Consider the following 15,728-nt stretch of genomic DNA (forward strand, 5'->3'; position numbering starts at 1 on the left):
ACAGCTCTTGGAGAGCCTCCTTGTTGTGATGGTAAAGAAGATAGCTGTGGATTACCATCCCATGTTCACTGGGACTAGCCAACGCTGTTTCCCTGTCTTGTACATTCTGATGTTCCTATATTAGTGAATGCCATGTTTGCATGTACACTTCTTGCCCTTTATAAAAGAGCTCTTGTGTAAACTGAATGTACAAAAAAATACATTAAACATATTGGGCTGGATTATCGGCTCTGCTCATTTCGGGGCGGTAATGGCGACGGGGCGGTAAAGTTTGCGCCCGGGAACAGTTTGCGCCTCAGTCAGCAATATTGGGCAGCTGGGCCCCGAGTGTGGGGCGGGGCGCTAAGGGAGGCATTGCACACCTCTCTCAGGGCGCTAGGCCGGCTGAGCAAATGAAAATCCCGAGCTAAACAGCCAGCCTCGGAGCACTCTGAGAGAGGGCTCGGGGGGTGGGGGGGGGAGAAAAAAAAACACCAAACACATTCCCGATAAATAAGTCACGCCACCACAACATAAATCGCTAAAAAAAAAAAAATCACACTTACCTGAGGTCGACACTACTTACCTCACCGGGGCTGCTACAGCTCGGACTGCCCGTTTTCACAGGCGGTCCCACCAGGGGGCGCTCTACGCAGCGCTACGGGTTGGGCGGCAGCCAAACATCGAGCCGGTGTCACAACCGGGGGAGTTGCACACCGGCTCGCCTCTTCCGGGCAGTCATGCTCCGCGCCCTGCCAAAATCGGCCCCAAAAGTCCCAGCGGGGCACTGGAAGCTGGCCGCCCGCCCGGAAGTGCTTACCTCCGCCATTGCCGCCCCCTCCAGGGCGAAAACAGAGGCGGCAACAAGCGGAAACTCCAGCCCTAATTCTGAATGAAATGCGACCTTTTGTCTAAATTTTTCTACGGAGAGACAGAGGTGGAGGGCCAAGGTCCTATTGTGTGACAGCACCAAGAGTGAAAGGAGTCAGAGAGAAGGTGAGATAAATCAGATATTCAGGATCAGGCGAGACCAAACATGGGTTTTAAAAGTCTGAAGACTTCAGGAGGAAGATAAGACCAAAGGAGCACCACAGTGCTGAGATCTTTTGAAAGACGGAGTTAGATTATGAGGTGGTGCAATTCAGCCTTGACTTTCATCAGCGAAGGTGCAGGAAGGAAGAAGATGCATTTATATAGCGCCTTTCACCACCTTAGGATGTCCCAAAGTGCTTCACAGCTAATGATGTGCTCTTGAAGTGTAGTCACTGTTGTAATGTAGGAAGCGCTGCAGACCATTTGATCACAGCAAGGTTATACAAACAGAAGGTCAAGTCCAGCTCCAGAGACTTGAGGACAATAACCGAAGCTGACACTCTCAGTGCAGTACTGAGGGAGCGCTGCACTGTCGGAGGTGCAGTACTGAGGGATTGCCGCACTGTCGGAGGGGCAGTACTGAGGGAGCGCCGCACTGTCGGAGGGGCAGTACTGAGGGAGCGCTGCACTGTCGGAGGTGCAGTACTGAGGGAGTGCCGCACTGTCGGAGGGGCAGTACTGAGGGAGCGCCGCACTGTCGGAGGTGCAGTACTGAGGGAGTGCCGCACTGTTGGAGGGGCAGTACTGAGGGAGCGCTGCACTGTCGGAGGTGCAGTACTGAGGGAGTGCCGCACTGTCGGAGGGGCAGTACTGAGGGAGTGCTGCATACTGAGGGAGTGCTGCACTGTCGGAGGGGCAGTACTGAGGGAGCGCTGCACTGTCGGAGGGGCAGTACTGAGGGAGCGCCGCACTGTCGGAGGGGCAGTACTGAGGGAGTGCTGTACTGTCGGAGGGGCAGTACTGAGGGAGCGCCGCACTGTCGGAGGGGCAGTACTGAGGGAGCGCCGCACTGTCCGAGGGGCAGTACTGAGGGAGCGCTGCACTGTCGGAGGGGCAGTACTGAGGGAGCGCTGTACTGTCGGAGGGGCAGTACTGAGGGAGCGCTGCACTGTCGGAGGGGCAGTACTGAGGGAGCGCTGTACTGTCGGAGGGGCAGTACTGAGGGAGCGCTGCACTGTCGCAGGGGCAGTACTGAGGGAGCGCTGCACTCGGAGGGGCAGTACTGAGGGAGCGCTGCACTGTCGGAGGGGCAGTACTGAGGGAGCGCTGCACTGTCGGAGGGGCAGTACTGAGGGAGCGCTGCACTGTCGGAGGGGCAGTACTGAGGGAACGGCGCACTGTTGGAGGGGCAGTAATGAGGGAGCGCTGCACTGTCGGAGGGGCAGTAATGAGGGAGCGCTGCACTGTCGGAGGGGCAGTACTCAGGGAACGCTGCACTGTCAGAGGGGCAGTACTGAGGGCACCCACACTGTCGGAGGTGCCATCTTTCAGATGAGACATTAAACCGAGGCCCTGTCTGCCCTCCCAGCATCCCGAAGGGAGAAAACTGAACAGTGGCACGTGCCTGCAGTAAACACACCACCTGCTAGCTCAGCTCATAGTGACAGTGACACAGAAGCTGTGAGGTGGGTATGATCTCTGCCACCTTCTCAAACAGGGCCGTGCCAGAAATCCAAAAAAAAAACCGAAATGTGGAGACCAAACGTCAAACGTGGCTTGCCAATAACCACAGCCGCCCTGATTGGCAGCAGCACTAATGAAACGGTACAGCGGGAACTGTATCTATGTTGCTGTGTGTTGCCTCTTGATTGAAAAAAGGTTGCATTCAAATGAAAATGTCTGTGTGCAATTAGCAAAATAGTTTTAGTCTCTGAATGAAGGGCTAACTGCACCTCGGATCTATCCAAATTCATTTTCGTGAAGCTGATTGACAGAGAGGAAGGAACATGAATGAACAATCAACTGGTCCATATGCATTTCAGATGCCGTTAATGACCATCATTAGACATCAAAAAGACCACAATGACATTGGATAAACAGAGGTTAGTTAAATTGTTCCATTTGAAAAAGGTCAGGAGAGAAAATCCCGATAATTTCTTGACCTTTTCAGAAGCGTCACCTTAAGTTAGAGACAGTTTGAAGTAAATGTTATTTTTCTTGTGTAGTTCTTCGCTGATTGTACAAAGCCCTCACCTTTCCCCTTGACTCAGTCCCATGGTTTTATTCACAGCAGATTTCAATACACTCGAACGGGAAAGCACCTTTATTGTGGCCCGTGTCGTAAACTGTAAAGATATTTAGGAACAGGAAAAGCCAACGAGATCGATCAAGCCTGTGCCTTTAACTCCTCTGAAACTGCTACAATTGCCAAGGCCTCCACATCGTATCCAGATGGCCTGTCAGCTGTGGCTCAGTTGGTAGCAATTTGCCTCGGAGTCAGAAGATTGTGGGTTGAACACAAAATCCAGTCCGACACTCCCTGTGCAGTACTGATGGAAAGTGCTGCGATGTCGGAGGTGCCATCATTCAGATGAGATGTTAAACCTATCTTCCCTAGCAGGTCGCTGTAAGAGATCTCATGGAATTATTTTGAAGAAGAGCAGGGGAGATATCCCTGGTGCCCTGGCCAATATTTATCCCTCAACCAACACCTACAAACTGATTGTCTGGTTATTATCACATTCTGATTGTGGGAGCTTGCTGTGCACAAATTAGCTGCTGCGTTTCTCACATTACAACAGTGACTACACTTCAAAGATACTTCATTGGCTGTAAAGCGCTTTAGGGCGTGCTGAGGTTGTGAAAGGCGCTATATAAAACTTCTCCCTCCAGAAATGTATCTAAAGGCATTTTCACACCGCGTGTCAGTTTCAGCAAAGTCGGGTTATACCAAGCACTGCTTTCCCTGTCTACCATTTCCACCTAACACCAGCCTCTGCCAGTCATTGGCCAAAAATGACGAATCATAAGACCAACAATAAGTGGGTCTTCACTGGAACAAGATCATTTTATATCTCTAACCACAGATTAGGGAGAGAAAATCAGCAGCAGGTTTTAAACATAATACAAGCAGTAGCTAAATTGTCTCTTAAGCAATTGCTATTCACTTCAATGCTCAGTGGGCAGCACTCTCGCCTCTGAGTCAGAAGGTCGTGGGTTCAAGTCCCACTCCAGAGACTTGAGCACAATAATCTAGGCTAACACTCCAGTGCAGAGCTGGGAGAGTGCTGCATTGTTGGAGGGGCAGTACTGAGGGAGTGCTGCACTGTCGGAGGGGTAGTACTGAGGGAATGCTGCACTGTCAGAGGGGCAGTACTGAGGGGGCGCTGCACTGTCGGAGGGGCAGTACTGAGGGGGCGCTGCACTGTCGGAGGTGCCATTTTTCGGATGAGGCGTTAAACCGAAGCCCCGTCTGCTCTCTCAGGTGGATGTAAAAGATCCCATGGCCTTATTTCGATGAAGAGCAGGGGAGTTCTCCCCGGTGTCCTGGCCAATATTTATCCCTCAATCAACATAACAAAAACAGATGATCTGGTCATTATCACATTGCTGTGTGTGGGAGCTTACTTTACATAAATTGGCTGCTGCGTTTCCTACATTACACTCACACTTACAGTCACACTCCAAAGGTACTTCATTGGCTGCAAAGCATTTTGAGACATCCAGTGGTCATGAAAGGCGCTATATAAATGCAAGTCTTTCTTTAACTCTTTATCCTGTGATTGAAAAGGGCTTGACAACCAATATTGCACCCAATTTCCTCAGTTGAACTAGTTTCTTCTGGTATTTGAGCCCTTCAACATGGCCAACAATTAGACTGGGCCCGTCTCATCGATACCCTTCATATAGTTTTAAAAACTTTACTCAGGTCACCTTAAAGTCACCTCTTTTCTGAAGGAAGCTAGCTGAACACTTTGATGCAAGAGAAATTGGTTGTGTCTTGTGAAAGCACTGCTGAAGATTGGTGCATTTAAAGTAGAAAAGTGATCGGGGGAATGCGTGTGTCATGACAGCACTCGTAAGCCAAGCAGCAGCGTGGGACCATAATGTAATAAAGGCCAACATACCATTTACTATCCTACTTGCTTGCTGTATCTGCATGTTAACTTTGTGATTCGTGTACAAGGACCCCCAGGTACCTGTGAACACCAACATTTCCCAGTCTCCCATCATTTAAAACATATTCTGCTTTGCTATTTGTCCTACTAAAGTGGATAACTTTGATAAACGCAGACTGATCTAATCAGGGCCAAACAGATTAAAACTAATGAACAAGTTAATTGAGGCAATTTGGATAACATATTCTGATTTAATTGGCAAATTTAAGAGATGATTACCAACAGGTTTCTGGTCATTTGAAAGGCAATAGGTCAAGTGACATTGATCCCAACTGCAGCCACAACCTTTGATGGTGGAAGGAATGTTCCAGCACAACCCAATTACGTTTGTGAAGTGCACTGTCATCAGGGTTTGCATTCGAAGAAAGAAAGACTTGCATTTATATAGCGCCTTTCACGATCACCGGATGTCCCAAAGCGCTTTACAGCCAATAAAGTACTTTTTGGAGTGTAGTCACTGTTGTAATGTAGGAAACGCGGCAGCCAACTTGCACACAGCAAGCTCCCACAAACAGCAATGTGCTAATGTTCAGATAATCTGTTTTAGTGATGTTGATTGAGGGATGTTGATTGCCAGGACATAGAAACATAGAAAATAGGTGCAGGAGTAGGCCATTTGGCCCTTCTAGCCTGCACCGCCATTCAATGAGTTCATGGCTGAACATGCAACTTCAGTACCCCATTCCTGCTTTCTCGCCATACCCCTTGATCCCCCGAGTAGTAAGGACTTCATCTAACTCCTTTTTGAATATATTTAGTGAATTGACCTCAACAACTTTCTGTGGTAGAGAATTCCACAGGTTCACCACTCTCTGGGTGAAGAAGTTTCTCCTCATCTCGGTCCTAAATGGCTTACCCCTTATTCTTAGACTGTGATCCCTGGGATAACTCTCCTGCTCTTCTTCGAAATAGTGCTATGGGATCTTTTACATTCACCTGAGGGGGCAGACGGCGCTTCGGTTTAAAGTTGCATCCGAAAGACGGCACCTCCGACAGTACGGCACTCCCTCAGTACTGCCACTCCGACAGTAAGGTAGTCCTTCAGTACTGCCCCTCCGACAGTACGGCACTCCCTCAGTACTGCCACTCCGACAGTAAGGTAGTCCTTCAGTACTGCCCCTCCGACAGTGCGACACTCCCTCAGTACTGCCCCTCCGACAATGCGACACTCCCTCAGTACTGCCCCTCCAACAGTGCAGCACTCCCTCAGTACTGCCCCTCCGACAGTGCAGCATTCCCTCAGTACTGCCCCTCCGACAGTGCAGCACTCCCTCAGTACTGCCCCTCCGACAGTGCAGCAATCCCTCAGTACTGCCCCTCCGACAGTGCAGCACTCCCTCAGTACTGCCCCTCCGACAGTGCAGCACTCCCTCAGTACTGCCCCTCCGACAGTGCAGCACTCCCTCAGTACTGCACTGGGGTGTCAGCCTCGATTTTTTTGTGCTCAAGTCCCTGGAATGGACTTGAATCCACAACCTTCTGACTCAGAGGCGAGTGAGCTGCTCACTGAGCCACTGCCTGATACCGTCAGGATAAACAGAATCCCTATTTCTTTGCTTCTCATTTCCCAGCCCTGCCACACTGAGCCCTCGCTGAATGGGATTGCCAACCAGTGCTGATTTGTGCTGTGTAATGGCCACTGCAGTGAGGCACCAGAGGGCGATCAACAACGAGGGAATGGCAGCCCAACATGAGTCGGCAACTCCAGCAAAGGAAAGGGAGAAAAGTTAAGGGATTTAGTTGTACGCATCAAGGTGAGGATTAGCACAGCTGAGAAGTGGAACACTTCCATGTTCAAGGCAAGTGTCGCACCGAGCAATTCCAGGTCAGGTCCAGCAAGGCCCAGTTCCCTCCGCTCCAGCCCCAACCATTGCCCTGCACGCCACACCTCGGAGTACCTCCCACTGCACCATGCCTTGCTCCATTTCCCAAACCATCCTCGGTCCTGTCCGAGCGACATTACTAAACGGGCATCAAATTAGGGGGCAGTTTGGTGCAGCAAGCACGCGCTCAATATGAACTGGATCGAGACTGGCCAATTTCATTTCACATCGGCCTTTCGCAGACTGAAGGGACTTTATTCTACACAAATCATTGTTGAGCTTGTTGGGCCTATACTCATTGGAGTTTGGTCAGCCTGACATTGGCAGTGGGTAAAATGATGGAATCAATTATTAAGGATGTCATAGCAGCGCATTTGGAAAGAGGTGACATGATAGGTCCAAGTCAGCATGGATTTGTGAAAGGGAAATCATGCTTGACAAATCTTCTGGAATTTTTTGAGGATGTTTCCAGTAGAGTGGACAAAGGAGAACCAGCTGATATCAGAAGGCTTTCAACAAGGTCCCACACAAGAGATTAATGTGCAAAGTTAAAGCACATGGGATTGGGGGTAGTGTGTTGACGTGGATTGAGAACTGGTTGGCAGACAGGAAGCAAAGAGTAGGAGTAAATGGGTACTTTTCAGAATGGCAGGCAGTGACTAGTGGGGTACCGCAAGGTTCTGTGCTGGGGCCCCAGCTGTTTACATTGTACATTAATGATTTAGACGAAGGGATTAAATGTAGTATCTCCAAATTTGCAGATAACACTAGGTTGGGTGGCAGTGAGAGCTGCGAGGAGGATGCTGTGAGGCTGCAGAGTGACTTGGATAGGTTAGGTGAGTGGGCAAATGCATGGCAGATGAAGTATAATGTGGATAAATGTGAGGTTATCCACTTTGGTTGTAAAAACAGAGAGACAGACTATTATCTGAATGGTGACAGATTAGGAAAAGGGAAGGTGCAAAGAGACCTGGGTGTCATGGTACATCAGTCATTGAAGGTTGGCATGCAGGTACAGCAGGCGGTTAAGAAAGCAAATGGCATGTTGGCCTTCATAGCGAGGGGATTTGAGTACAGGGGCAGGGAGGAGTTACTACAGTTGTACAGGGCCTTGGTGAGGCCACACCTGGAGTATTGTGTACAGTTTTCGTCTCCTAACCTGAGGGACATTCTTGCTATTGAGGGAGTGCAGCAAAGGTTCACCAGACTGATTCCCGGGATGACGGGACTGACATATCAAGAAAGGCTGGATCAACTGGGCTTGTATTCATTGGAGCTCAGAAGAATGAGAGGGGATCTCATAGAAACGTTTAAAATTCTGACGGGTTTAGACAGGTTAGATGCAGGAGGAATGTTCCCAATGTTGGGGAAGTCCAGAACCAGGGGTCACAGTCGAAGGATAAGGGGTAAGCCATTTAGGACCGAGATGAGGAGAAACTTCTTCAGCCAGAGAGTGGTGAACCTGTGGAATTCTCTACCACAAAAAGTTGTTGAGGCCAATTCACTAAATATATTAAAAAAGGAGTTAGATGTAGTCCTTACTACTAAGGGGATCAAGGGTATGGCGAGAAGGCAGGAATGGGGTACTGAAGTTGCATGTTCAGCTATGAACTAATTGAATGGCGGTGCAGGCTCGAAGGGCCGAATAGCCTACTCCTGCACCTATTTTCTATGTTTCTATGTTTCTATCCGGGAGGACGCTGAGCACCTCGAGTCTCATCACCGAGAGCATGTAGAAATCAAGCGCAGGCAGCGGAAGGAGCGTGCGGCAAACCAGACTCCCCACCCACCCTTTCCTTCAACCACTGTCTGTCCCACCTGTGACAGAGACTGTAATTCCCGTATTGGACTGTACAGTCACCTGAGATCTCACTTAGAGTGGAAGCAAGTCTTCCTCGATTTTGAGGGACTGCCTATGATGATGATGGTTCTCTCGGTCAGCCTGATGCAAAGATTGACACCCTCTGACACACTCTTCCCATCAATGAAAACGCAAGCAGAATGCAGAACCAAGGTCGCTCTACACAACAGAAGGAGGAGTCTCCAAGTTGACCCAAGTGCAAAAATGGTCCCATCCTGTATGCTCAACACCCCCGTATTCAGTACCACAGAGGTAGATCCTCAGAGGCTTCATAAAATCATGGAAACAGAGAAATTTACAGCATGGAAGGAGGCCATTTCGGCCCATCGTGTCCACACCGGCCAACAAAGAGCTACCCAGCCGAATCCCACTTTCCAGCTCTTGGTCCGTAGCCCTGCAGGTTACGGCACTTCAAGTGCACATCCAGGCACTTTTTAAATGCCATGAGTATTTCTGCCTCTACCACCCTTTCAGGCAGTGAGTTCCAGACCCTCACCACCCTCTGGGTGAAATGTTTTCCTTTATTACGGAGCAGATCTTTCTGTTTGTCAATGAAGTGCGGGCTGTCGCCTGTCTTCTCAGACACGAGAGCAGCGATGCTCGCTGCTGCAGCTGCACATTCTCCAGAAAATCCTCCACTCCGGTGACAGTGCTGTGTTTGGTCCAGATCCTCTGCTTCTTGTTGAGTCTTCTGCATGGCAGGGGTGGGGGTGGGGGGTTGTGCAGTACCAGCTCCTTTCTTCTTTCTTTGTTTTTCTAAGATTTATCTGCCTCTCTTTTATGGATGTAGCTTACACCACTGTCTGATATTCCGGGTCCTAACAACACTCCGCGTAAAAAAACAAATTCCGAATCTCTCCCTTTTAATAATCGTAAATTAACATAAAAAATAGGAGCAGAAGTCGGTCAATTGCCCTCCTCCCCCACCCCCCGCTCCACCATTCAATAAGATCTGATCTTGGGCTCAGCTCCACTTCCCTGCCCGCTCCCCATAACCCTCGACTCCCTTATCGCTCCATGTTAACTATATTCAATGACCCAGCCTCCACAGCTCTCTGGGGCAGAGAATTCCAAAGATTCACAACCCTCTGAGAAGAAGTTCCTCCTCATCTCTGTTTTAAATGGGCGACTCCTTATTCTGAAACAATGCCCCCCTAATTCTAGATAACTTCACGAAGTGAAACAGCCTCTCTGCATCTACTCTGTCAAGCCCCCTCATAATCTTATATGTTCTAATAATTGGAGTCTATAATTCCCTGTTTTCTCTCTCCCTCCTTTTTTAAAAAGTGGGGTTACATTGGCTACCCTCCACTCCATAGGAATTGATCCAGAGTCTATGGAATGTTGGAAAATGACTGTCAATGCATCTGTTATTTCCAAGGCCACCTCCTTAAGTACTCTGGGATGCAGTCCATCAGGCCCTGGGGATTTATCGGCCTTCAATCCCATCAATTTCCCCAACACAATTTCCCGACTAATAAGGACTTCCCTCAGTTCCTCCTTCTTTCTAGACCCTCTGACCCCTTTTATATCCGGAAGGTTGTTTGTGTCCTCCTTCAATTGGTCTGCCATTTCTTTGTTCCCCATTATGACTTACCCTGATTCTGACTGCAGGGGACCTACGTTTGTCTTTACCAATCTTTTTCTCTTTACATATCTATAGAAGCTTTTGCAGTCCATTTTAATGTTCCCTGCAAGCTTCCTCTTGTACTCTATTTTCCCTGCCCTAATCAAACCCTTTGTCCTCCTCTGCTGAATTCTAAATTTCTCCCAGTCTCTGGGTTCACTGCTATTTCTGGCCAATTTGTATGCCACTTCCTTGGCTTTAATACTATCCCTGATTTCCCTTGATAGCCACGGTTGAGCCACCTTTCCTTTTTTATTTTTACGCCAGACAGGGATGTACAATTGTTGTAGTTCATCCATGCGGTCTCTAAATGTCTGCCATTGCCCATCCACAGTCAACCCCTTAAGTATCATTCGCCAATCTATCCTAGCCAATTCACGCCTCATACCTTCAAAGTTACCCTTCTTTAAGTTCTGGACCATGGTCTCTGAATTAACTGTTTCCTTCTCCATCCAAATGCAGAATTCCACCATATTATGGTCACTCTTCCCCAAGGGGCCTCGCACAATGAGATTGCTAATTAATCCTCTCTCATTACACAACACCTCCTCCACCTCCTCCACTTAGAATCACGCTGGTATGGTCTTGCGCTGCTGGTTGCTATTGCACGTCCTTATATATATAGTGCCCTTCATGACCTCACTACTATAGCGTTTCCCACATTACAACAGTGACTACACTCCAAAAGTACTTCATCGGCTGTAAAGCGCTTTGTGATGTCTGGTGGTCGTGAAAGGCGCTATCGAAATCGGAGTCTTTTTTTCTTTTACAACCCTCGAGGACCCCTGGCTTGTCATATTTAAGCTGCCTGTTTCGGATGGGCAAGTTGCTCGTCCGTTTAAAAGCCTGCCTGAAAATTGCGTGAGGCAGGACCTCGGGTATCAGTGGGGCGGCTGAGGTGTGCGCCCCTCCACCCCACCCTTCCCCCCAACCCAACAGTCAACTTTTGGCCATCCATTGTTCAGGCGAGAAACGGGCAGTTGGCAGATGGCTTGGTTAAAAAAGAGACAACATTTCAGAATTATTCAGAAAACTAGAAAACGAATGTCTGACTATTGAGCAGATAGCAGGCCTGATATAGTTCAGGAGCCAGGAGGTTCAAATATGGTGCTGGAGATTAAACAGTATGTTTTAATAACTCACTTAAATGATATTAAATCTGCTATTAGTATCATACTGTTCTCTGCGTTATTGATAATGAAAAATCTCTGAGTGTCATTTTGGAACAAATTAAATTAATATTGTTCTTTTTAAAACTACCTTATTTTGTAAGTATATATATCTGCGTGCTGACAGCAGTTCATCAAAATCCCAAACTTATTTCCGATCAATTTAATAAGATTCGGTTACATCTGATCTACTTAGCAAGTTCTCTGCAAGTCATTCGACCCTGATTACTGGCAGGCTTGATTGCTTCCATCCGAGGGGGAAGAGATTCCTTCGGGAAAATATCAAGTGCAGAGCACAGCCTGGCGAACACACATCATTGCATTTTCTCTCTCGGTCTGAAACCCGAAGCTAAATGGCTCCTTTTTATTACATTATTGGGAGAAGCAAAGTATGGCAGAGGCACAGGCCGGTCCATTAGCACCATTAGTAAGCTGCTGGACAATCGGATTAAACCTCTCTTTTGTCGTCTTCCCCCTCCCCCACACCCGCTCTCACCACCCCATCCCCTTTCTTCCTCATTCCAACCGAAGAACTGAGAAGAGAGATAAACTATTTCACTGTCGCTAGGGTTGCAAAATTTCTCGCAAAGTTTGGACGAGATGAGGAGATTGGTTTAATGCAAAAAGTGGCTCCTCCGTGGAGTATCAGGGTAACGGGGGGGTGTGGGGGGTGGGGGAGGTGGTTGCCTGGGCAACAGCCAAGCACAGGCATCTTCCACCCTACAACATGTAGTTCGGGATCTGGAATATTAGGTCCTTCATTGAAACACCTGTGAACTCATCCCTTTTTGGCGTGGAAGCAAGTCATCCTCGATACGAGGGACTGCCTATGATGATGATGATGATGATGGAGTGAAAAGAAAGAAAGACTTGCATTTATATCGCACCTTTCACGCCCACTGGACATCTCAAAGTGCTTTACAGCCAATGAAGTACTTTCGGAGTGTAGTCACTGTTGTACGTTTAAGTCCGTTTGTCCCACCTGTGACAGAGACTATAATTCCAGTATTGGACTGTTCAGTCACCTGAGAATTCATTTTTGGAGTGGAAGCAAGTCTTCCTCGATTTCGAGGGACTGCCGATGATATGGTGATGATTAGTTCCCACCTGTTCCCTCAGTGCCAGGGACTTGAAAACTGCAGCCCTGTAATTATTGTGAATTGCGCACTCTCTTATTTACCATATAATCATCCAATTAAAAAAATATTCTACAAAGCAATAAAAATCTCAATATTTAAATGGATCATATGGTAATGTAATACAAAAATGTATCCATACAAATTATCACGTTGAACAAATCACAGCGCATTAAAATGTAATTTATTTATCTCCTTGGCCAATTTTTAAATGTCTGTCTGCTACCATTTTTATTTGAAGGCGATTTTTGATTTGGTTCTCGAGTTGTCAGCCCGCTGTGTTATGGGAATCACCAGCGCTCTTGGGTCTGTGCTGTACAGGCAGACCACAGCAATGACATCAGCCAGCAAGCCTGGCTGAAACCCGATGCAGATCTGTCCTTCGCATCTGATTACGCGACCAATTAATCATCGCGAGTTGCCAAAAACACGAGGAGAGGCCAGATGGGGAAAAAAAAAATCTCCTGTGGATTTGGGTCCAACTCAGTTTTGATGGAGAGAAGAAGATCATCACAAGGCTTCAACTGTCGTGGAGAGCTGTCGGTTCCACCTGCGACGCACTGGTCCACAGAGGCTCCGGCTACTGCCTTGGAAATCACTGGTCAACATTGGCTCGAGGTGGAAGGAGAGGCACAATGAGATTCTGCTCATTCTGGGCAACTGTTGCTTTGCTCCTCACAGCTTTGCTGCTTTCCGAAGGTAAGTCGATCTTCATTGTTCCTTTAAAATCACACATAGACAGCTGCCCCTTTAAATTCCATCCTTATCCTGCTTGGTATCCAGCTTGCGAAGTGCCCCGAGACATTGCTTTTACAGGCCCTATATAAATGTAAATTGCTGCCGTGCTCACCCTGATAAAGCATTATGTTGGTCAGTATAAACCGACAGCGGCTGCCACGTAATGCACCCGAACTCCAATACGTGACCCAAATTGTTTAATAGATATTGCTCTCGTGATTGGCCATTAGCAGCATTAACTGAAAGAAGGCTCGACGATACCAGCCTGTAAATGGTACTTTGCTGTCCTGTTCTGTCAGCACCATCGTGGTTTCTTGATAAATTAGCCAGCTAGTCAGTTCCCTCCATGACATTCACTGAGCATCCAGTTAGAAGGTCCTTAAAGCTGATAGCACAGATATTTTGCTGTACTTTCCAAGGTAGTTCCCCGAAAAGAATCACTTATTTATATTGCTTGATAGCTTTCACTATATAAACAAAAAAAAATGACAACACGCAGTGCACATTAAAGCACTGGCTCAGTGGGCAGCACTCTCGCCTGAGTCTAGAAGGCTATTGGGTCAAGTCCCAGTCCCGAGACTTGAGCATAAAAATCTAGGCTGACATTCCCAGTGCAATGCTGAGGGAGTGCTGTACTGTCGGAGGTGCCGTCTTTCGGATGAGACGTTAAACCGAGGCCCCAACTGCCCTCTCAGGTGGACGGAAAAGATCCCATGGCACAATTTCGAAGAAGAGCAGGGGAGTTCTCCCTAGTGTCCTGGGTTCAATATTTATCCCTCAATCAACATAACAAAAAATAGATGATCTGGTCATTTTCACATTGCTGTTTGTGGGAGCTTGCTGTGTACAAATTGGCTGCCGCGTTTCCTACATTACAACAGTGACTGCACTCCAAAAAGTACTTCATTGGCCGTAAAGAGCTTTGGGACCTCCAGTGGTCGTGAAAGGCGCTATATAAATGCAAGTCTTTCTTTCTAGTATTGGAGGCAGTGAGGAACCCACTGAGGAAGCAAGTTAGGAAGTCATGGATGTCGGATGGTGTTTCTGAAGCTTATGGATAAATACAGAGTGTTACTAATACAGCATTCTCGGAGCTGATGCTACTTTCCTGGTTTATGTTGAAGTAATATTCAGGGTTTCCCGGTTTATAACCCGGGATCGATGGATACTCTTCTAACATATTACACCTCCCAATCTCTTTCACTGGCAAATAACAAAAACATTGAGCTGCACCTTTCTAGAAGGGTACTGTGCCGGGCTTTGTCGAGTCCACCGAGACACATGATGATAAAGCAACTTCTGCTGATGGAGCACATCCAGGATTAATTAGTAACAGTGGAAAGGGAGTTTCTGATAAGGGTCATTCATTGGTCGTAAAGCGCTTTGGGACATCCGGTGGTTGTGAAAAGTGCTATATGAACGCAAGTCTTTCTTTAAACCTAATGCCAGTCTAGAACAGAATGGAAATAAAAGCATTCTGGCCATATGAGCCATGAGGAATTTTAGCTATGAGGAAAGATTGGATAGAACTGGGCTTGTTTTCTTTGGAACAGAGGAGGCTGAGGGGAGACCATATTGAGATGAATAAAATTATGAGGGGCCTAGTCAGAGTGGATAGGAAGAGCCTATTTCCCTTAGCAGAGGGGTCAATAACCAGGGGGCACAGATTTAAAGTAATTGGTAGGAGGCTTAGAGGGGATTTGAGGGGAAATTTCATCACACAGAGGTGGTGGGGGTCTGGAACTCATTGCCTGAAAGCGTGGTAGAGGCAGAAACCCTCACCACATTTAAAAAGTACTTGAATGTGTACTTGAAGTGCCGTAACCTACAGGGTTACGGACCTAGAGCTGGAAAGTGGGATTGGGCTGGATAGCTCTTGGTCGGCCGGCGCGGACACGATGGGCCGAAATGGCCTCTTTCCGTGCTGTAAATTTCTAACATTCTATAAAAAATCAAAAAAGGGGCCATTGTGTCTTAAAACCAACACTGCTCACCTCTCTCCTGATGTATAAATATGGCCCCTCTTTGAGAAACACAACAGCCAATCGCTGCCTCTGTGGTACATCTTTGGCAATGTACTACATATTGGATGTCGATACAACATATTAATGTAAATGTAAACTGAACTTCAACTGAATTTTTTCCCCTGTGGGGTTTAATGTTGCTGCATCACTTTCTATAGCTTTCAATTTCTAGACAGCTTCTTTCTTTCGGAAACCACTGATCCATTTGGTACATGAGCATTACAGCAACATCACTTCAATAATGATAAGTAGATAACAAGGGAGTTAAACCAATTAACTAGACTTCCAAAGGCTCCCCTGCTGATTAGTGTGGAAAGGCAAACCAAGATTCATCCGTGTTCCGTACCAAGTTAGCGGATATTAGGTGGGACAGAGGTAAC

General features: G+C 47.6%; 1 protein-coding gene across 1 annotated transcript in view; it reads left to right on the plus strand.

The window, feature by feature from the left end:
• Positions 1-13,221: 13,221 nt before the first annotated feature.
• Positions 13,222-15,728, plus strand: part of LOC139275672 (5-hydroxytryptamine receptor 3A-like) — a 32,674-nt gene continuing 30,167 nt past the window's right edge. Inside the window, exon 1 of the mRNA XM_070892838.1 lies at positions 13,222-13,285. Within this exon, the coding sequence (XP_070748939.1) occupies positions 13,222-13,285 (64 nt within the window). The remainder of the gene's footprint in view (positions 13,286-15,728) is intronic.

The sequence above is a fragment of the Pristiophorus japonicus genome, chromosome 11 (genome assembly GCF_044704955.1).
Source record: "Pristiophorus japonicus isolate sPriJap1 chromosome 11, sPriJap1.hap1, whole genome shotgun sequence".
NCBI classification, from domain to species: domain Eukaryota; kingdom Metazoa; phylum Chordata; class Chondrichthyes; family Pristiophoridae; genus Pristiophorus; species Pristiophorus japonicus.